The following is a 20,209-nucleotide window of genomic DNA, read 5'->3' as shown; positions in this document are numbered from 1 at the left end:
GAATGGGTGAACAGGGACAATTTCAATGTTATTTTGTGAATTGTAGTCATAATGTTCAATGGTTACATGTGTGAAAGGGCCAGTGAAAGGGTTTACAAAAAATCTAAACTAGCCACAAACTTGCCGCTTGTTATTTTTACATGCAAATTAGCTTTTGATTCGCCACAAATGTTTGCCAGAAGTTTGCAACTATTCACCAGCAGTGTTGAGCCTCCGGCAAACCTTTGGCAACAATGGACAATTTGCCGCAAGTTTGCCGCAAAGCTCGTTTGCACGTGAAAATGATCAGTGGCGAATTTGCTGCACATTTGCCATGAACTCTCAATTTTCTTAAGGGTGGCAGTTGTAAGATTCAAGCTCCACAGTTGTACTAACGGGTCTTATTTTGTGGCTGCATGTTTTTACTCATGTAAGTGTGAAACAGACCTGAATCCTGTTGATCTGGACTCTGTAAGCTTTCTGTCGGGCGGAAACACTGTACTCCACCTTCAATGCGGGCAGGAAGTTCCTCCTGAGAGGAGCGTCATAAGGCTGCAACATTCTCATGTCCAACCCATTAGCAGCAAACAGCACCTGACGAACATACATCCAGAGACAGAGATTTAAACAACCATGGCTATATCTAAACGCTGTAATGCAGAGTTTAGCCAGTCATAACAGAGGTCATTTTCATATCGAAGTCTTGGTAAAAACATTTTTACAGTGTCCTTGTTACACATATTACATGTATTGACTATAGTGATAACAGTCAATTATGCATAATTGCAAGCAACTAACCCTAAACCAAACCCTTACCCTAAACCTATAATAAGTAAATGTTGTTAATTAGTAATAATCAGTAATTAGTTGCGTAATTACACTGTAACAAGGACACTAAAATAAAAAGTGTAACCAAAGTCTTGAAGGTACAGTAACAAAAACTTGTTTAATTCTAAGGATCACGTAGATTTTCTTGTTCATGTAAAACTAAATTACATTTGTCACTGGTTACATTATAAGTGTACTATAAAGTGCAGAATAGTGAAATGGTCTTTAGGGGCACTGACCTGGTAGTCGTTCTCTTGGTCAGTGATGGTGTCGTCCACTGGACTTCTGTCCACATAATCTCTGTAGCACTGCTCCAACACTGCAGCCTCTTTACCACTCAAAACCTTCCAGCGGCTGCGATTGTTAGGCTTGGTTTCCCACACAACATCAGAACTGAACAAACACTATTATTATGGTATAATAGATCTCAGATAACCCCGCCCCTAAACAGCATGTAAAAAAACCTATGATGGATTGCTTTACATGTCAGTACAAGTGGGCAGTTCTAGGCAAGTTTAAGCTGCAAAAGAGCTCAGACCTTTTGCCAGTCAAAAGACTACTATGTAAAGTGACTATATTTGTACTATGTACTGACTATGCAAGGCAGCTCACCAAGTTTTGGAACAGAGCTTATGTGTTAGAAATAAGCCTCTGTGAACTCCAGCTGTACCTGGTGATGCCAATGAAAGCCACTTCCTGGCTGGTGGTGTTGTTGACCAGTGAAATGCCAATGTTCTGTAATGAGATACTGATTTCTTGTTGAGCCAGCTCCATTTTCTCACTCTCACAAATCAGCTTGTAAACACTCTGATTTGTAGTGAACAGCGCTACACGTTGGAGGCCTTCATAAAATGTGATGACAAAAAGTTGTCCTTTCTTGCCCACATCCGTCTTGTCCTATAGAACAAACAACAATGGAGACCCAAACAAACATTTGGTATCATGTCTTCAGAGAAGTTTATTGGCCTTTTTGCCATTTTTTTATATTTTAGTAGAGAAAAGACCGGAAATGACAGCTAAATGGATAACAGGATAGCTACTTCCTCTTCTTCCCCACCTGCTCTCTTCCAACTATGTTACTGAGATATGATAGGTGGTGGTTATCTTTTGTTACAAAATAAATGGCATACATTTTCAGAAACAAACAAAAAACTAACTGAAACAAAAACCAGCCTAAAAGCAGACTTAAGTCAGATGAAAACTGAAATGAAGATAAAATAACTTTGATTTCTCACCTCTTCACTTTTGAGCTCTCCTTTGAACTGGCCCCATTTCCAGCTGAGGATTCGTGAGCCAGTGGGCTCGGTCCATGTGTAATACACTGCCTTACCTGAACCCAGCTCATCGATTTCTGCTTGAGAGCTGCCAGAATGAGATCACCAGTTACTTCATACTTCTACATGACCAAACATTTTCACACAAATGCCTAATAACTGCAACAAAGTTCAACAAACTCTAAAGTACAATGTAATTTTACTGTAAAAAGAACAATCAGAGTGAAACTTGGGTTGTCAATTTAATGCATTTAGTGCGATTTATTATGTGAAAAATAACGTATTCAAAAAATTATCACAATTAATCATGCACCCTGACCCATGCGTTAAGTCATCGCAGCCTCAGCTTGGGGCTGTTCAATGTACTTTTAACTTGACACAGCATCTTAAAATGCAGTGTTTATAGCATGGGATGCTCAAACATGATGCAACCAAAGTGATATTAAATACTGCACACAAATTCTGTGAAAGACTGGCGAACTCAATTGAAAACGGATTGCTGTCGAGTGTAGGCCAACAGTAGCTCAATGATATGAAAATAAACATTATATTGACTTATAACGCCACTTTTTGTATTGTCTACTCTAATCAATGCTTAGGGTACCCAATAATGTAATATATTTGAATTATGTAAATTAATATATGCTATAATTATTTACAATATATATTGACCCTTTAAGCTTGGATGAGCATGAGAAAAAAAAGTCAAAATATTAAAAACTACGGTCTTGACCAATACAAAATAGGTATTGTTTTTGGTTTTGATAATTTGTACAAATTTTTGCACTGTACATATTATTGTAATCAGTAAAAACATCAAACTAATCAAATAGTCATGTGTCATATGTTGTTGGACAGCTCTCAAAGAGTATTATACAACCAGCCAATTTGTTTTACTCACAGAAAAAAATATAGTGAGCAATAGCTAAGTATATGTCATTTGACATTTGTTTCATGTGAACAGATGTTGCTTATATGCCGCATTTTCACTTATAACGTCACGAAAAATAAACAACATAAAATATTATATGTGATTATCTTTCAAACAAGCTGACGCACAAGGTAATCGGATGCATAGATCATTAGATAATCCACATGAAGCACAAATGTTACATATGGCCACAAGGAGATGGCGCAAAGTACATGACATACCATGACACAGACTCGATGACACAAATGGCACAGAATGAAACTCATTCTGTAAAATATAATTACTAAAATCATGTCTGCATGCTATGCAAACCTTTAGTCATTGTTGTTTGCATGTGTAATTAGTTCTTATGTACAATTATGTTTTATTTGTTCGGAGAGACTTTTGGACACTTGGAGACGTTTTTGTAAACTAGGATAAATTATTTTTGAACGTTATAACTTTTGATTGCTTTGTCGTATCAACACAATTTCCAAATTTTCACTCAGTTACAGTTGACATGATTGGAAACAAAACAAAAGCAGTTTTTCAGAGCCACCTTATTTATACCCAGAGATATATAATGTCAAATCAGAAAAAGAAAAAAGTAAAAAAAGCAGTTTCTTAGGCTGAGATTTTCAGAATTTATCATAATATATTTCATTAATTTATTAAAAGGTTTTCTTTACAATGATACCAACCAAACACTTAACCCTCCTTATCAAATCCTCCTTATTTGATTTATTTTTTTATTTGATTTTCTAGTTATAAGCCTTTAATTTTGTGAATGCCACTGAAACAGGAAATCTTTAAAAACAACCTCAGAGCTTAAAGGGTTAAATTATCTTTATTTCAGGGCCTTTTCCCAGCTAATTTTGATATGTGATTAACTGCAATTATTTTAATTAATCAGCACATCATGTGAATAATTTGATTAAAAATTTTAATTGACAACCCTATTGAACAACACTTTTTTGGACTCAAGATGGCGCCGAGTATGGCTGCTGCGTTGCGAGCTCCGACACAACTTAGCAATGGTTTGTTTGTTTTGTTTACAATTCTTATGTTTCTTGTCTTGGATGTTGCCTGCCTTATTGTCTACGACAGACAAACACTTTTGGACATTGGCTCAGCGATCTCACACCGTAAACCGGACTTCACATTCCTCAATGCCGACCCGCTGTTTACAAACACGCAAGCGGAGCCCTTTGTCTGGGCAGCACGGCCGCGGAAACGCAGGAGGAAAAGGGGAAACAGAGCCGGCGTTCTCATCAGAGTAAGACGCCGCGCAAATCGACCCCCGCTACCCACTATTCTACTGGCAAATGTTCAGTCTCTGGATAACAAGCTCTGCGAGCTGAAAGCGCGGATCTCTTTCCAACGAGAGACGAGGGACTGCTGCGTTATCTGCCTTACGGAAACTTGGATGTCTGCGGAGATTCCAGACTCAGCCATTGAACCCGCGGGGTTTTCCATGCTCCGAGCGGACAGAGCGAAAGACCTCTCAGGTAAAACTAGAGGAGGTGGTGTATGTTTTATGATCAACAAATCCTGGTGCGATCAGAGGAACATACATTCTATCAAGTCTTTCTGTTCTCCTGATCTGGAATTTCTTATGCTTCTGTGTCGACCATTCTGGCTACCGAGGGAATTCACAGCGGTCATTATCACTGCTGTGTACATCCCCCCACAAGCCGACACAGACCGGGCACTCAAGGAACTGTATGGGAGTATAAGTGAGCAGGAAACCGCGCACCCTGAGGCCGCGTTCATTGTGACCGGGGACTTTAATAAAGCCAGTTTAAAATCAGTCGCACCAAAATATCACCAGCACATTAGTTTCAACACACGAGGGGACCGGGTTTTGGACCATTGCTACTCTCCGTTCCGGGATGGCTACAAATCCCTCCCCCGCCCACCATTTGGAAAATCGGACCACTCTTCCATTCTGCTTCTGCCCGCTTACAGGCAGAAACTGAAACAGGAAGCACCCACCCTCAGAACGATCCAGTGCTGGTCGGACCAATCAGACTCTACGCTACAAGACTGTTTTGATCGCACGGACTGGGAGATGTTCCGGTCCGCCTCTGATGACGACATCGAGCTTTACGCTGATAGCGTAATGTGCTTCATCAGAACGTGTGTAGAGGAAGTGATTCCGACCAGAACTGTGCGAATCTATCCGAATCAGAAGCCGTGGATCAACAGCGATGTTCGCGCAGCACTTAATGTGTGGACCTCCGCTTTTAATTCCGGGAACGCGGAGGAGCATAAACAAGCCAGTTATGCCCTCCGAAAAACTATCAAAACAGCAAAACGCCAGTACAGGAGTAAGATTGTAGGACAGTTTAACACCACCAACTCTAGAAGCATGTGGCAGGGAATTAACATCATCACGGACTTTAAAGGGAATAAAAACTCCGCCATGAACACCGCTGCCTCTCTCCCAGATGAGCTAAATACTTTTTATGCTCGTTTCGAGGGAAATAACACCGCCCTCGCGGAGAGAGCTCTCACGGCCGAAGCTACAGAGGTTAGTTCACTCTCCGTCTCTGTAGCGGATGTAACCCGATCATTCCGACGGGTGAATATCCGCAAAGCCGCGGGTCCAGACGGCATTCCGGGCCGCGTCATCAGAGCGTGCGCGAACCAGCTGGCTGGTGTTTTTACGGAGATTTTCAACCTTTCCCTCTCTTTGTCTGTAGTCCCCACATGCTTTAAAACATCCACCATTGTGCCTGTACCAAAACAATCAAAAATAACTTGTTTAAATGACTGGCGTCCTGTTGCTCTGACCCCCATCATCAGCAAATGTTTTGAGAGACTAATCAGAGATTACATCTGCTCTGTATTGCCACTCAATCTTGACCCGCTGCAGTTTGCTTACCGCAACAACCGCTCCACTGATGATGCCATTGCATCTACAATACACACTGCTCTCTCCCACCTGGAAAAAAAGAACACTTATGTGAGAATGCTGTTTGTAGACTACAGCTCAGCATTCAACACCATAGTGCCCTCCAAGCTAGATGAGAAACTCCGGGCTCTGGGCTTAAACAGCTCGCTGTGCAGCTGGATCCTGGACTTCCTGTCAAGCAGACGCCAGGTGGTTAGAATAGGCAGCAACATCTCCTCATCACTGACCCTCAACACTGGAGCCCCGCAGGGCTGTGTTCTCAGCCCACTACTGTATTCCCTGTACACACATGACTGTGTGGCAACACATAACTCCAATGCCATCATTAAGTTTGCTGATGACACGACGGTGGTAGGTCTGATCACTGACAATGATGAAACAGCCTACAGAGAGGAGGTGCACACTCTGACACACTGGTGTCAGGAGCACAACCTCTCCCTCAACGTCAGTAAGACAAAGGAGCTTGTGGTGGACTTCAGAAGAAAAGACAGAGAACACAGTCCCATCACCATCAATGGGGCACCAGTGGAGAGAGTCAGCAGCTTCAAGTTCCTGGGTGTCCACATCACTGAGGAACTCACATGGTCCGTCCACACTGAAGTCGTTGTGAAGAAGGCTCATCAGCGCCTTTTCTTCCTGAGACGGCTGAGGAAGTTTGGAATGAACCGCCACATCCTCACACGGTTCTACACCTGCACTGTGGAGAGCATCCTGACTGGCTGCATCTCCGCCTGGTACGGCAATAGCACTGCCCACAACCGCAAAGCACTGCAAAGGGTGGTGCGAACTGCCAAACACATCATCGGAGGTGAGCTTCCCTCCCTCCAGGAAATATATACAAGGCGGTGTGTGAAAAAAGCTCGGAGGATCATCAGAGACTCCAGCCACCCGAGCCATGGGCTGTTCTCACTGCTACCATCAGGTAGGCGGTATCGCAGCATCAGGACACGCACCAGCCGACTCCATGATAGCTTCTTCCCCCAAGCAATCAGACTTCTGAACTCTTGATCTCCCACGATCAAAATACATCATCCCTGCACTTTATTACTCTTTTATCTCACACCGGACTGTCATAAATTATATTACTGTCATTATATTATGTCTCTCTTAACAACTGACTATCAACCGACAGCCTGAATGTCAATACAGTACAATACTGTACATTCTATATATATACTTTTTTCATATATATTTTAATTTTTATTGAATAATGTGTATCTATATAGTAAAAAACAAAAAAAAAAAAAAAAAAACCGCATATTGTATACTGTGCAATGTATGTTATTATTGTATATTGTTGAGTGTAATTGTGTATAACAGATGTTTAAATTGTGTTGTGTTAATTTGATGTTTTAAGTTGTGTAATTATGTATAACAGATGTTTAAATTGTGCTGTGTTAATTTGATGTTTTAAGTCGAGTTTAATTATGTATAACAGATGTTTAAATTGTGCTGTGTTAATTTGATGTTTTAAGTCGAGTTTAATTATGTATAACAGATGTTTAAATTGTGTTGTGTTAATTTGATGTTATTGTAAATTGGTATATGTCTCATCACTGTCACGACTGCTATGTTGATCGGAACTGCACCCAAGAATTTCACACACCATTGCACTTGTGTATATGGCTGTGTGACAATAAAGTGATTTGATTTGATTTGATTTGACATATATTTTTAACAAATTGGCATGCATTTTCTCTTTGAGGAAGTTTTATGTGATAAAGTTTGTGTATAGTAGAGTTTGTTGAAGTTTGTTTGAAAATGTCTTTGTCATTTGAGAGAAACCTAATAAAGTTAAAATCACCATGACAGAAATGCAGCCACATGTAAAACGGATTCAAAAGTCATCACTGTAGCAAACCATCAATATTTTAGAAATTACTGAAAGCTGATACCCAAGAATAAATTACACATGATATACAGGCAGTTTAATAGTAGAGCACCACAGGATACAGCACACCCTCAACTTCCCTTTAAAAAGCCAAAGGAAAAAAAACTAAAAACTAAAGTCTCCGATGAGATAAATCAGGAAAATTATTCATGCCGTTTACATTTCATCAGAAGATAGTTCCACCTAGTCACAGGAGAAGTGTAAAAAATATATGTTAGGAAATGGAAATACATCAGCTGTAACCACAGAAACAGGAAGCAAGTTGGTAACTTTCCTTTTGTCTTGTCAAAAAGCACAAAAAAGACAAAATAATCAGAGAAGAGAAAGGAAAACTGTAAACTTCAATTCACACTCCAACATTGAAGTCTGTGGAAGGAATTGGAGTTTTGAGAATTGATTTTCTTTGCAGAATAAATCCCTTCACCACACATTTACATCACGTTAGCAGTTTGCAAGGAAAGGAAAGACTTTAAAAAGAGATTTTCATGCATCTCAACCTATGTTAATGTGTATGTGTGTACCCAACGGAACTGGTCTCATCCCCCCCTGATAAAGAGAGATCCAGTAGCTCATCTCGAATCCAAGTAGACCCTTTCTGCTTCCTGCAGCTAGAAGGTTAAAGGAAATAAACAAATGCAACAAAATAAAACATAACACACTCTTTCAACACAAACACAGAACAGTGACAAAAAATAAAAAAATGACAGCTCAAAACAGATAAATCAGGAGGTAAAAAAAACCCCATACAGACTAAAGTGTGAAGTCTTGTGAAGTCCATGCAGAATAATAATTAGATGAGAAATGTATGTGTGTGTGTGTGTGTGTGTGTGTGTGTGTGTGTGCTATAGTTTGGGGACAAATTTGTACCCAGAATTAAGCTAAACAGGACAAAGGGTCACAGAAAAACAAGGTTGTCCAAGGTGATTAAAAATAAGAAATCTTTTAAAAATCTAGTTTAAAACACAAATGTCAAGTTCATAGAATATATATAATAATATTATTTGTGTTCAGTTTGATTTCATACATTTTTTATAAACATTTATAGCATTAAAAAAAAATTACTTAAAAATTGTCATGTTGCATAACCATCGGGTAAAAGGTATTCAAATACTTTCCTTGCACCTTGAACACATGAGTGTAAACAACTTAATCATTAACTTCAAAAAAGTTTTAAAACACATTTTGCAAGGTATCAATTTTAAAGTTAAAATATCATGATTTTATTTGTATCTTTTTCAGTCAATAATATCTAGAAGTTTTCTCAGGGTTACAGCACATGACCTGAACATAATGTGCCTTTTCATAAAAATGTCTGATCACATGAGGGTCTAAAGAGGTTTTGTAAATATGAATATATTTTTTAAAACAGTTGTTTTTTAAGAAATATTAATAAAAGCACTACTCATGCCAACATTAATTTTTTTTCAAGAATTTCAACTTTTAATGAGACTGAATTTTTATTACTGTCTCTGAACGGTTACACCACATGACAATTTTAACTTTATGCCCCAGAAAAAATATCAAAATGATTTTGAACTCAGAAACTGAAAACATGTTCATCACAGAAGAGGTGTATTTATTTTAAGTAATTGTTTTGTGTGAATTGCATTTTTTGTGCATTGTTAATGGTTTAAAAAAACAAAAACAAAATATCACTGACCCCAAGGTCACCAGGGTGCCCTAGCGCCTATATAATATCTATGTGTATAATACAACTCAATGTCCCTGTTCACACCTGGTATTACAAGGCGTCACGGGTGATCCGATCACATGTGGTCAGATGAGACACTTCGCTGTTTACACCTGGTCACTTAAAAGCGTCTCCTGTGACCACATGTGTTCGGATTTGGAGGGGAGGTTCTCTGTTTCATGACGTTATATACATCAATAAATATGTCAGTGTTACTGCATGATCATAAACAAAGTCACAAAAGACAAAGAAAATGCGAAACAAACGGTGCACTGTTTCTCCCAGATGCGGTTGAAATTTAATCTAAGCACAAATGCAACATTTCAAGCAGAATTATCCATTATTTTAGTGGATTACCTTTATTTAAGGAGCTTCAGGTGTTCATGCTTGTCATCTATGTTGATATCAGACACACTAAAGAAGATCCATGAAGCTCTTGTGTATGTATCCGCTTTTTAAAAAATTTCCAATCGGACGGTTATTTCCTTTTAAAGCCTCTTGTAACCGGCAAAGTTTAAACTGTTTTAGCGCAGCGGTTGATTGACAGGTGAGGGGTGGCGCTTCACTGTTGCCGGGATGCATACAGGACGGATAAGCATTTACACCTCAAATGTGATGTGGTCACATGCGTTTCTGACCACATACAGGTGCATCTCAATAAATTAGAATGTCGTGGAAAAGTTCATTTATTTCAGTAATTCAACTCAAATTGTGAAACTCGTGTATTAAATAAATTCAATGCACACAGACTGAAGTAGTTTAAGCCTTTGGTTCTTTTAATCGTGATGATTTTGGCTCACATTTAACAAAAACCCACCAATTCACTATCTCAACAAATTAGAATACATCATAAGACCAATAAAAAAAAAACATTTTTAGTGAATTGTTGGCCTTCTGGAAAGTATGTTCATTTACTGTATATGTACTCAATACTTGGTAGGGGCTCCTTTTGCTTTAATTACTGCCTCAATTCGGCGTGGCATGGAGATGATCAGTTTGTGGCACTGCTGAGGTGGTATGGAAGCCCAGGTTTCTTTGACAGTGGCCTTCAGCTCATCTGCATTTTTTGGTCTCTTGTTTCTCATTTTCCTCTTGACAATACCCCATAGATTCTCTATGGGGTTCAGGTCTGGTGAGTTTGCTGGCCAGTCAAGCACACCAACACCATGGTCATTTAACCAACTTTTGGTGCTTTTGGCAGTGTGGGCAGGTGCCAAATCCTGCTGGAAAATGAAATCAGCATCTTTAAAAAGCTGGTCAGCAGAAGGAAGCATGAAGTGCTCCAAAATATCTTGGTAAACGGGTGCAGTGACTTTGGTTTTCAAAAAACACAATGGACCAACACCAGCAGATGACATTGCACCCCAAATCATCACAGACTGTGGAAACTTAACACTGGACTTCAAGCAACTTGGGCTATGAGCTTCTCCACCCTTCCTCCAGACTCTAGGACCTTGGTTTCCAAATGAAATACAAAACTTGCTCTCATCTGAAAAGAGGACTTTGGACCACTGGGCAACAGTCCAGTTCTTCTTCTCCTTAGCCCAGGTAAGATGCCTCTGACATTGTCTGTGGTTCAGGAGTGGCTTAACAAGAGGAATACGACAACTGTAGCCAAATTCCTTGACACGTCTGTGTGTGGTGGATCTTGATGCTTTGACCCCAGCCTCAGTCCATTCCTTGTGAAGTTCACCCAAATTCTTGAATCAATTTTGCTTGAAAATCCTCATAAGGCTGCGGTTCTCTCGGTTGGTTGTGCATCTTTTTCTTCCACACTTTTTCCTTCCACTCAACTTTCTGTTAACATGCTTGGATACAGCACTCTGTGAACAGCCAGCTTCTTTGGCAATGAATGTTTGTGGCTTACCCTCCTTGTGAAGGGTGTCAGTGATTGTCTTCTGGACAACTGTCAGATCAGCAGTCTTCCCCATGATTGTGTAGCCTAGTGAACCAAACTGACAGACCATTTTGAAGGCTCAGGAAACCTTTGCAGGTGTTTTGAGTTGATTAGCTGATTGGCATGTCACCATATTCTAATTTGTTGAGATAGTGAATTGGTGGGTTTTTGTTAAATGTGAGCCAAAATCATCACAATTAAAAGAACCAAAGACTTAAACTACTTCAGTCTGTGTGCACTGAATTTATTTAATACACGAGTTTCACAATTTGAGTTGAATTACTGAAATAAATGAACTTTTCCACGACATTCTAATTTATTGAGATGCACCTGTAGGTATGTGGTTTTGTGATCCAATCACAAAACGCTTTAGACCCTGTTTACACCTGTATTTAGGGCTGACCACATGTGATTGGATCACCCCAAAATGCATCTTAATACCAGGTGGAAATGGGGTCAATGATAGCAAGCAAGACAAACATTAAATTACTGAGTTTAAATGAAACTGTTTACACAACATTTACTCAATTCACTAAAGCACAAAATGTGTGCACTAACCATTGACAAGACTGCTGATAATGATTAACACAGCAGAATGACCACTTCTGTTTGTTTGACAATCACGTAGTTATTACAAAAAGGTGGACAAATAGGTTATGGAACAGTCGAACCAAGCAAAATCACACTGTGAGGTTGTCATTCTTACCTCTGGTGAAACTGTAGCATCTCCTCCGTGTGGTTGATGAGAAGGAATGGAGCCGCACCGTCATAATAATCAGAGAACCGGATCACAACAGAATGTTCTGTCAGATTTACGTCCACAATAATACCACCCAGCTAGAGTAAAGAGGACACAAAAAGTGATGAATTGAGGCAGAGGGTGTTTGTTTGTGTGTCTCACAGTCAATGTAGGTAATAGTAACTTACAGTTTTGTCCAAGTGCAGTAAGAGGCAGTTCTCTGGTTGGTGGAAGTCAAAGGCTCTTGGAGATGATTGACAGCCTTCAACTGTCATTCGAAGTTTCTTTGAGTCTCTCTCTGGCCAGAACGGAATGGCAGCCTAAGGAGTAAACAGATTTCAAAAGTGCACACTTTGTGTAATCTAATTACATTTATAGCAAAAAAGTAGCCTATGCCCTCTAGTTTGAACGTGTTTGTAGGGGTTTTGGAAAGTAACGTAAAAGTATTCAGTAACATACTTTTTCCATGAAGTACTGAGTAGCGTAATCTGATTACAATTTGGAAGTAATTAGTAATCTTTAGTGGATGACATTTTTAGAAATTCCCTAACCCTAACCATTAAAAATATGAGAATATTAAATAAATAGTTCACCCAAAAATCACAATTCTGTCACTTTCATGTCATTCCAAACCATTTGTTGTTATTAATTGCATGTGTAACGGATCTCTTTCACTCTTAGAAGCAGGAAGCTGAGGACGGGACCTTCAAACACAAACGGTAGATTTATTTATACTCAAACAAACAGCTTGCTTTTCAGCGGAACAGTTCTTTAAACACACACACACAGCTCTGAAGCTCGGCTCTCCTCGTCTCTGGCGTCGTCCCTCTTTTTAAATCGCTCTCCCCAGTGCTTACTGCAATCAGAAACAGGTGTTGGATATTATAGCTCTCAGGTGTGTACCCTTACCGCTTTCTCTCTTCAGACAAATGCTCGACCACACCCCTGCCACCACATACCCCCACCACCCGACTCAGGCCTGGGCGTCATCTGGCCTGCCCACCACTCCCCCCCCCATTTCTGGAGAGGAAGTCCGTGACCATCATCTGCACCCCCGGCCTGTGGACCACCTTGAACTTAAACAGCTGAAGAGTCAGATACCACCGGGTGATCCGTGCTTTGGTATCTTTCATGCGGTTGAGCCACTGGAGCAGGGCGTGATCTGAACAGAGGGTGAAGGCACGCCCCAACAGGTAGTACCGGAGAGTGAGGATGGCCCAGCTGATGGCAAGATGCTCTTTTTCAATGGAGCTGTACTTAGGTCTCCCTCTGACAGAGCTTGCGACTAATGTACAGCACTGGCATCCATCTGTAAAATGAAAGGGAGAAAGAAAGAAATCGGGTGAATGTAAAAGCGGTCCGCCACAAAATGCAGCTTTCACCCGTGTAAACGCCTGTTGACACTGCTCCGTCCACCGGACCGGATCTGGTGCTCCCTTTTTAGTCAGATCTGTCAGCGGGCTGGTGGCTGCCGAATAATTAGGGACAAACCTTCTATAGTAGCCAGCCAGCCCCAGGAACTGTTTCTCCTCCTTTTTGGTCTTGGGTAGGTCGAAATCACTGCGGTCTTATCAATTTGGGGACGCACCTGCCCGTGACCCAAGTGGACCCCAGATACCGTACCTCCACCTGTCCAATTGTGCAATACTTGGGGTTTGCTGTGAGTCCTGCACTTCGCAGTGACCTCAGAACAGCCCTCAGATGCTGCAAGTGCCTTTGCCACTCGGCATAAGCAGAGTGTGGTCTGAGGACTCGGTCCATAAGGCGCTGAAATGTAGCCGGGGCCCCGAACAAATCGAACGGAAGGGTCACAATTGGTGTAAGCCAAATGGTGTGGAGAAAGAAATTTTTTCATGGGACATCAGCATTAAGGGGATCGACCACTAACTCTTTGTCAAATCAAGTGTCGAGTAAAAGCGAGCTGTGTCCAACCGATCAAGTAACTCATCAATACGAGGCATTGGGTATGTGTCAAATTTAGACACCGCATTGACTTTTCTATAATCCACACAGAATCGTACTGATCCATCACTCTTAGGGACTAGAATGACCGGGCTGGATCAATCACTGTGGGATTCTTCTATTACTCCCATATCGAGCATTGCATCTTATTTTTCCTGAACAACTTTATTTCTTGTGTTCGGGAAGCCGTTAGGGACGAGTGCATACCACTAACCCGGGTGTTGTCTTGATGTGGTGCTCTGAGATTTGTGCACCCAGGCAGAGAAGAGAACACATCTGCAAATTATTTTTGCAACCTCTGTGACAGCAAGAGGCAGTCTCCACAAGGGTGACATGATTGGCTTTTAACTTCACCTCCGGCCTGAGCTCCTCCCTTTCTGGAACTACCGTCGCAAATGTCACAGGGACCACCTCCGTCCATAATTTCAGGAGGTTGAGATGGTATATTTGACGTGTGTCACCTCTATCTGTTCGCCTTACCTCATAATCAAGATCTCCTACACGTCGTGTGACCTCAAAGGGCCCTTGCCACTTGGCGAGCAATTTAGAGCTCAATGTTGGGAGTAATACAAGCACTTCTCCCGGTGCAAATTCCCGTAGCCGAGTGCCCTTCATACAGTCGGCTTTGACGTTCTTGAGCTTGGAGCAAATTTTCCTGTGTTAGTTGACCCAAGGTGTGGAGCTTTGCTCTAAGATCAAGAACGTACTGAATTTCATTTTTACTGTTCGAAGGTCCCTTCTCCCAAGCTTCCCGCAGGATGATGAGCACACCACGCGGTCGATGCCCATACTACAATTCAAATGGGGAAAACATGGTGGAGGCTTGCGGGACCTCTCAAACTGCAAATAACAGGGGATCGAGCCACTTGTCCCAATTCCTAGCACTCTCACGAACAAACTTACGAATCATATTTTTCAGGGTTTTATTAAATCGTTCCACCAACCCGTCTGTCTGTGGGTGGTAAACACTGGTGCGAATCGATTTAATACCCAGCAATTCATATAGTTTGCGAAGTGTCTGTGACATGAACGTAGTGCCCTGATCAGTGAGGATTTCTTTCGGAATCCCCACTCAGGAGATTAATCTGAAAAGTGTCTCCGCAACACTATGTGCTGAGATGTTGCGCAGAGGCACTGCTTCCGGATATCGCGTTGCATAGTCCACCAGAACCAATACAAAGCGATGTCCGCGTGCAGTCCGTTCCAATGGTCCGACAAGGTCCATGCCATTTCTTTCGAAGGGGACCTCTATTAACAGAAGGGGGTGCAATGGCGCTCTTGGGGTGGCCAGCGGATTCACCAGCTGACATTCACGGCATGCAGCACACCACCTGCGAACATCCCCACGAATGCCCAGCCAATAGAAACGGGCCATTAGTCGGTTCAGTTTTAAATTGTTGCCAATTAGTTCCCAAAATTAGTGGATGGGTGAGGTGGGAACTAACCGCAGCCTCCACTCTATGATTTTACCCCCGAAATTTAATAATGAGTGCCACTACATCATGAATATCCCCATGCACACACACCTCACCTTCAACCTTTTACCTGTGCCAAAAGCCTCGTCTTGAACCAAACATTAGTGTATAGTGGTCTGATTGCAGCCAGTATCCACCAAGGTTTGATGCGTACTCCCCTTGACACTCACCGGTATTCTGTATGCTCCAGCTCGATTGGGGGCAGCCCGCGGTGTGTCGGGTACGCGGACCAATGTTCCCAGCTCCATCATGGGGCATTGGTTCCGGAAATGCCGGGGTTCCTCGCAAATCCTGCAGGCCAGCCCAGGCGCTACGTCTGCACTTGTGACAGTTCAGCCACCTGAGGGGGAGAGTGACGAGACATAGAGGGCACCGGCGGCAGGGAAATCCCCCGTGAACCGGTAGCCAGCTTCGGCGGGACATTCCTGTGCCTTTGGGGAGCCAGGGTAGGCTGAAAAAAAGGGGAAGAGTGAGAGAGGGGGAATTAGAGTGACGGGAGAGAGAGTGGGAGGGCTCTTCCGCCCTCTGAAATGCCGACATATGGTCCTCAGCCAGTTGGACGGCTTCTTCCAGCGACGCCGGGGGGTGGCACTGGACCCACTCCGCTGTTCCAGCACCACTAGATTGATGACTCCTTCGGCCTAGCAGTCCTCAGCCAGCAGCCACTTCCAGCAGGCATCACAGAGCTGTTGAGTGAAGGCAAACGGGCGGCCATGCACGTCCAGCTTCAAGCGGAAACGTTTTCGGTGCTGTTTGGTGCTGCGGCTGACCCGCTGCAGGATGGTCTTCCTCAGATCATCATACACCAAGATACTCGCCGCCGGTAGTTGTTGAGCTGAGAGCTGGGCTTCCCCAGACAACAATGGAATGAGTCTGGCCGCCTACTGGGCATGCGGCCACCTTCAGATCTCGGCCATTCGCTCAAATATGTCCAAGAATGCCTCCGGATCATCTTCTGCCCCCATTTTCAAGAGGGCGACCAGAGGCATGGGGGCTGCTTTCTCCTGGTGCAGTAAGCACCGGATCGCCTGCCGGTCCTCTGCTTGAGCCTGGAGCACCTCCTGGAACTGACGATCCTGGTCCTTGCGAAGCTCAAGCAGGGCCTGATCTTGTGAATGGTGCATGCTGGCGAGGGACTGGATGATTTCCGCCAACAGTGAGGACTCCATGCCGGCGTATACTTCCTCCAAACTCCCGGGTTTTGCCACCAGTATAACGGATCACAGCAGGAGGAAGCAGAGGACGGGGAACTTCAAACTCAAATGGTAGATTTATTTATACACTCAAACAAACAACTCACTTTTCAGCGGAACAGTTCTTTAAACACACACACACGGCTCTGAAGCTTAGCTCTCTCTCCTCGTCTCTGGCATGGTCCCTCTTTTAATCGCTCTCCCCATTGCTTACTGCAATCAGAAACAGGTGTTAGATATTATGGCGCTCAGGTGTGTACCCTTACCGCTTTCTCCCTCTCTGGAAGAATGCTCGACCACGCCCCTGCCGCCACAGCGTGGAACACAAAATGAGAAATTTTTACAACTCTTTAAACAGCTCTTTTCCATCCAGTGACAGTTCATAGTGACCCCCTCTTTCAAGCTCCAAACAGTACAAAAAACTAAATAAAAACACTGTAGTAGTCATTATGACGCTATATTTCACGTCTTCTGAAGCCATACGACAGCTTTGTGTGAGGAACAGACCGAAATTGGTTGCTATTTACTGAACATCTGATTTTTGACGTCACACCACACTGAAGAACCAGTGACGTTTGATGTAATTGACATCCAATCTAATGTGATGCATTAAAAGGAGCCATGTTTGATTTGAAAGCCAGAGTATGGGGCAGGATTATCAGTGATTAATGACTTGAATTGGAAGTGAATTTAAATATTGTGTATTAATGGTATGGACTACTTATATGGTGCTATGTTATTGATTTTATGTCCTTTTTAAAGCTTGATATACAACTTGATGTGTAAAGATTCTAACACATTTTTTTCCGTGTTCCACAGAAGAAAATAACAGCACACAGGTTTGGAACAACATGTTAACTGGCAACAGAATTTTCATTTTAGAGTGAACTGTCTCAAGGAATATTTCGGGTTTAATACAAGTTAAGCACAATTAACAGCATTTGAGGCATAATCTTTACTTTCACAAAAAAGGATTTCTACTCGTCCCTCATTTATTTAAAAAAAAACAATAAATAAAATATTCGCAGATACAGTAATGCGCTTACAATGGAAGTGAATGGGGCCAGTCCGTAAACGTTACAGTACACTGTTTCGAAAGTCTTGCTACAAGATGAAAACAGTATGTGTTTACCTGATTTGTGTGTGATTAAATTGCACACTCACCTTATGTGTAAAGTTATATCCAATATTAAAACATCATTCCCACTAACCACTTTTAAACAAAATAATTTTTTTGTGGTAATCAACATTGTCACTAGAGCTGTTGATTGAGCTTAACTTGTATTAAACCTGGAATATTCCTTTAACATTGCTTCAGCTGCAATCCGTTTGTAGGATCATTTTCTGACCTGTCCGGGTCGGGCTTCTGTCCAGTGCTCCTGACCCTCCTCACAGACACGGATCACATGTTTGGTTCTGTTCACCAGCATGCAGAAAGGCAGGAAAGTCACCAGACGTGTCAAACTGAAGCTGCTTGCATTGATCTTCACCCCCACCTGCCACCAAAACAGATAATCATTCAACACCCACATTTGAGGAGGCTTTGACTTTAGACTGTGATTTAGAGGCTGAGGTCAAACATCTTAATGTATCCCATTGGTTCTATTTTGGTTCTATTTCAAATCTATAGTTATAAGCTATTATTCCCAAAGCCTATATAATATCAATGTTAACTGACATTAGGTTATTGTTTTAACTATTACAAGACTTTTGAAAGGCTGCATCATCTAAAACAGTAGCATAAAACAATATCTAAATAACTACAGTGGCAAGAAAATGTATGTGAACCCTTTTGAATAACCTGCATTTATGTATATGTGTAAATTTGTCTTAAAATCAGGTTTGGTCTTCATCTAAGTTACAATAACGAACAAACACAATCTGTTTTAACTAATAACACATACATTAATGTATTGTTCTTGAAAATATTGAATACATCAAACATTCACAGTGTAGGTTGGAAAAAGTGTCAACACCTAGGCTAATGAAATCAACAAAAGCTAATCAGAGTCAGGAGTTGGCAAACCTGGCATCCAATTAATGAAATGAGATTGGAGGTGTGGGTTCATACATTTTAAGTTTGCTATTCACAAGAAGCATCTGCTGACGTAGACCATGCCTCGCAATAAAAAGTGCTCAGAAGAACTACGATCAAGAATTGTTGTTTTGCATAAAGCTGGAAAGGGTCACAAAGTTATCTTGAAGAGCTTAGATATTCATCTGTCCACAGTTAGACAAACTGTCTATAAATGGAGATGATTTTGTACTGTAGCTACTCTCCCTAGAAGTGGCCATACAGCCAAGATGACTCAAAGTGTACACCGCAGAATGCTCAATGAGGTAAAAAAAGAACCAGCTAAAGACTTGAGGGAATCATTGGAACTGGTTAACATCTCTGTTCATGAGTCTATTATATGGAAAATATTAAACAGGCGTGGTGTCAATGGCAGGACACCACGCAGGAAGCTGCTGCTTTCCAACTAAAACGTTGCTACGTGCCTGAAGTTTGCTAAAGACCACCTTGACACCACAATGCTACTGGGAAAATGTTTTGTGGACTGATGAAACTAAGGTTGAACAGTTTGAGAAGAACATGCAGCTGATGCATGATTTGGGGCTCCTTTGCTGCTTTGGGGTCTGGACCGCTTGCCATCAGAGGAAAAACTGAATTCCCAAGTTTATCAAGATATCCTACAGGATAATGTCAGGGTGGCTGTGCGCCAGCTGAAGCTGTTTGGCAATTGGCAAAGTCCCTTTAAGGTCCTTCAATTCACTCGGTGGCCATCTAGGTAACACACCTGAGCAGCTATTTTCAATGTAGGTAACAGCCATACAAGTACAACTCCTATCTACTTGAATGGGAAAAAACTGAACTCTACAAATGTGTTTGTCAAGATTATTTTTATATTAATACATTTTCAAATCAGCCATCAAATTTGATAATTCCAAATTTTGCTTCTTTAGCTCATATCAAGCTAAAAAAAAAAAATGGTCAGGCTAGTCCAATTAATGCATGTTCTAAAGTAAATGAACTCTTTGGCATAAATGGCATAAAGAACAGTGAGACATGACGTAACAGCCAACAACTAGAAAAAAAGCACAGATGGAATGTCCACACAAATTAAATCTCTGTTTTCAGTTTCCTAATGTTTTGTTTTAAGGGTCTGGTTTAATTAACTAAATCGACACACTATGTAATTAATTTGATAAATATACTGAATCGTTTGACAGGCTGATGGCTGTGATGATCCTCACCAGATAATCCTTTTGCTTCCCTTTGCATTTGACTCGACCATTATGGCCAACAGTGTCAATGGAGAAATCATCCGATAATTCACTGTCTGAGATCATTAAGCGGACCTGTTAAACAAAAAACAGCCAGACTGAAAGGTTGGTCAAGTAATCAGTTTAAAAGGTGAATGTTAATTGCATGCTTGACAACATTATTTCAAAC

General features: G+C 41.6%; 1 protein-coding gene across 3 annotated transcripts in view; it reads right to left on the bottom strand.

Moving 5' to 3' along the window:
- LOC127415443 (intermembrane lipid transfer protein VPS13A-like) overlaps nt 1-20,209 on the bottom strand; it is an 81,618-nt gene that overhangs the window by 16,815 nt on the left and 44,594 nt on the right. For 2 of the 3 annotated variants that reach the window (XM_051654166.1, XM_051654168.1), the window contains exons 48-56: nt 20,011-20,115; nt 18,105-18,251; nt 12,314-12,445; nt 12,093-12,223; nt 8,321-8,407; nt 2,043-2,169; nt 1,478-1,704; nt 1,047-1,200; nt 427-573 (exon numbers count right to left, since the gene is read on the bottom strand). In XM_051654166.1, coding sequence (XP_051510126.1) covers nt 427-573; nt 1,047-1,200; nt 1,478-1,704; nt 2,043-2,169; nt 8,321-8,407; nt 12,093-12,223; nt 12,314-12,445; nt 18,105-18,251; nt 20,011-20,115 — 1,257 coding nt within the window. The remainder of the gene's footprint in view (nt 1-426; nt 574-1,046; nt 1,201-1,477; nt 1,705-2,042; nt 2,170-8,320; nt 8,408-12,092; nt 12,224-12,313; nt 12,446-18,104; nt 18,252-20,010; nt 20,116-20,209) is intronic. The other variant, XM_051654167.1, reaches the window with a different exon arrangement.

The sequence above is a fragment of the Myxocyprinus asiaticus genome, chromosome 24 (genome assembly GCF_019703515.2).
Source record: "Myxocyprinus asiaticus isolate MX2 ecotype Aquarium Trade chromosome 24, UBuf_Myxa_2, whole genome shotgun sequence".
In the NCBI taxonomy this organism is placed as follows: domain Eukaryota; kingdom Metazoa; phylum Chordata; class Actinopteri; order Cypriniformes; family Catostomidae; genus Myxocyprinus; species Myxocyprinus asiaticus.
Note: the sequence above shows the minus strand (reverse complement) of the source record. Positions and strands in the feature narration are given on the sequence as shown.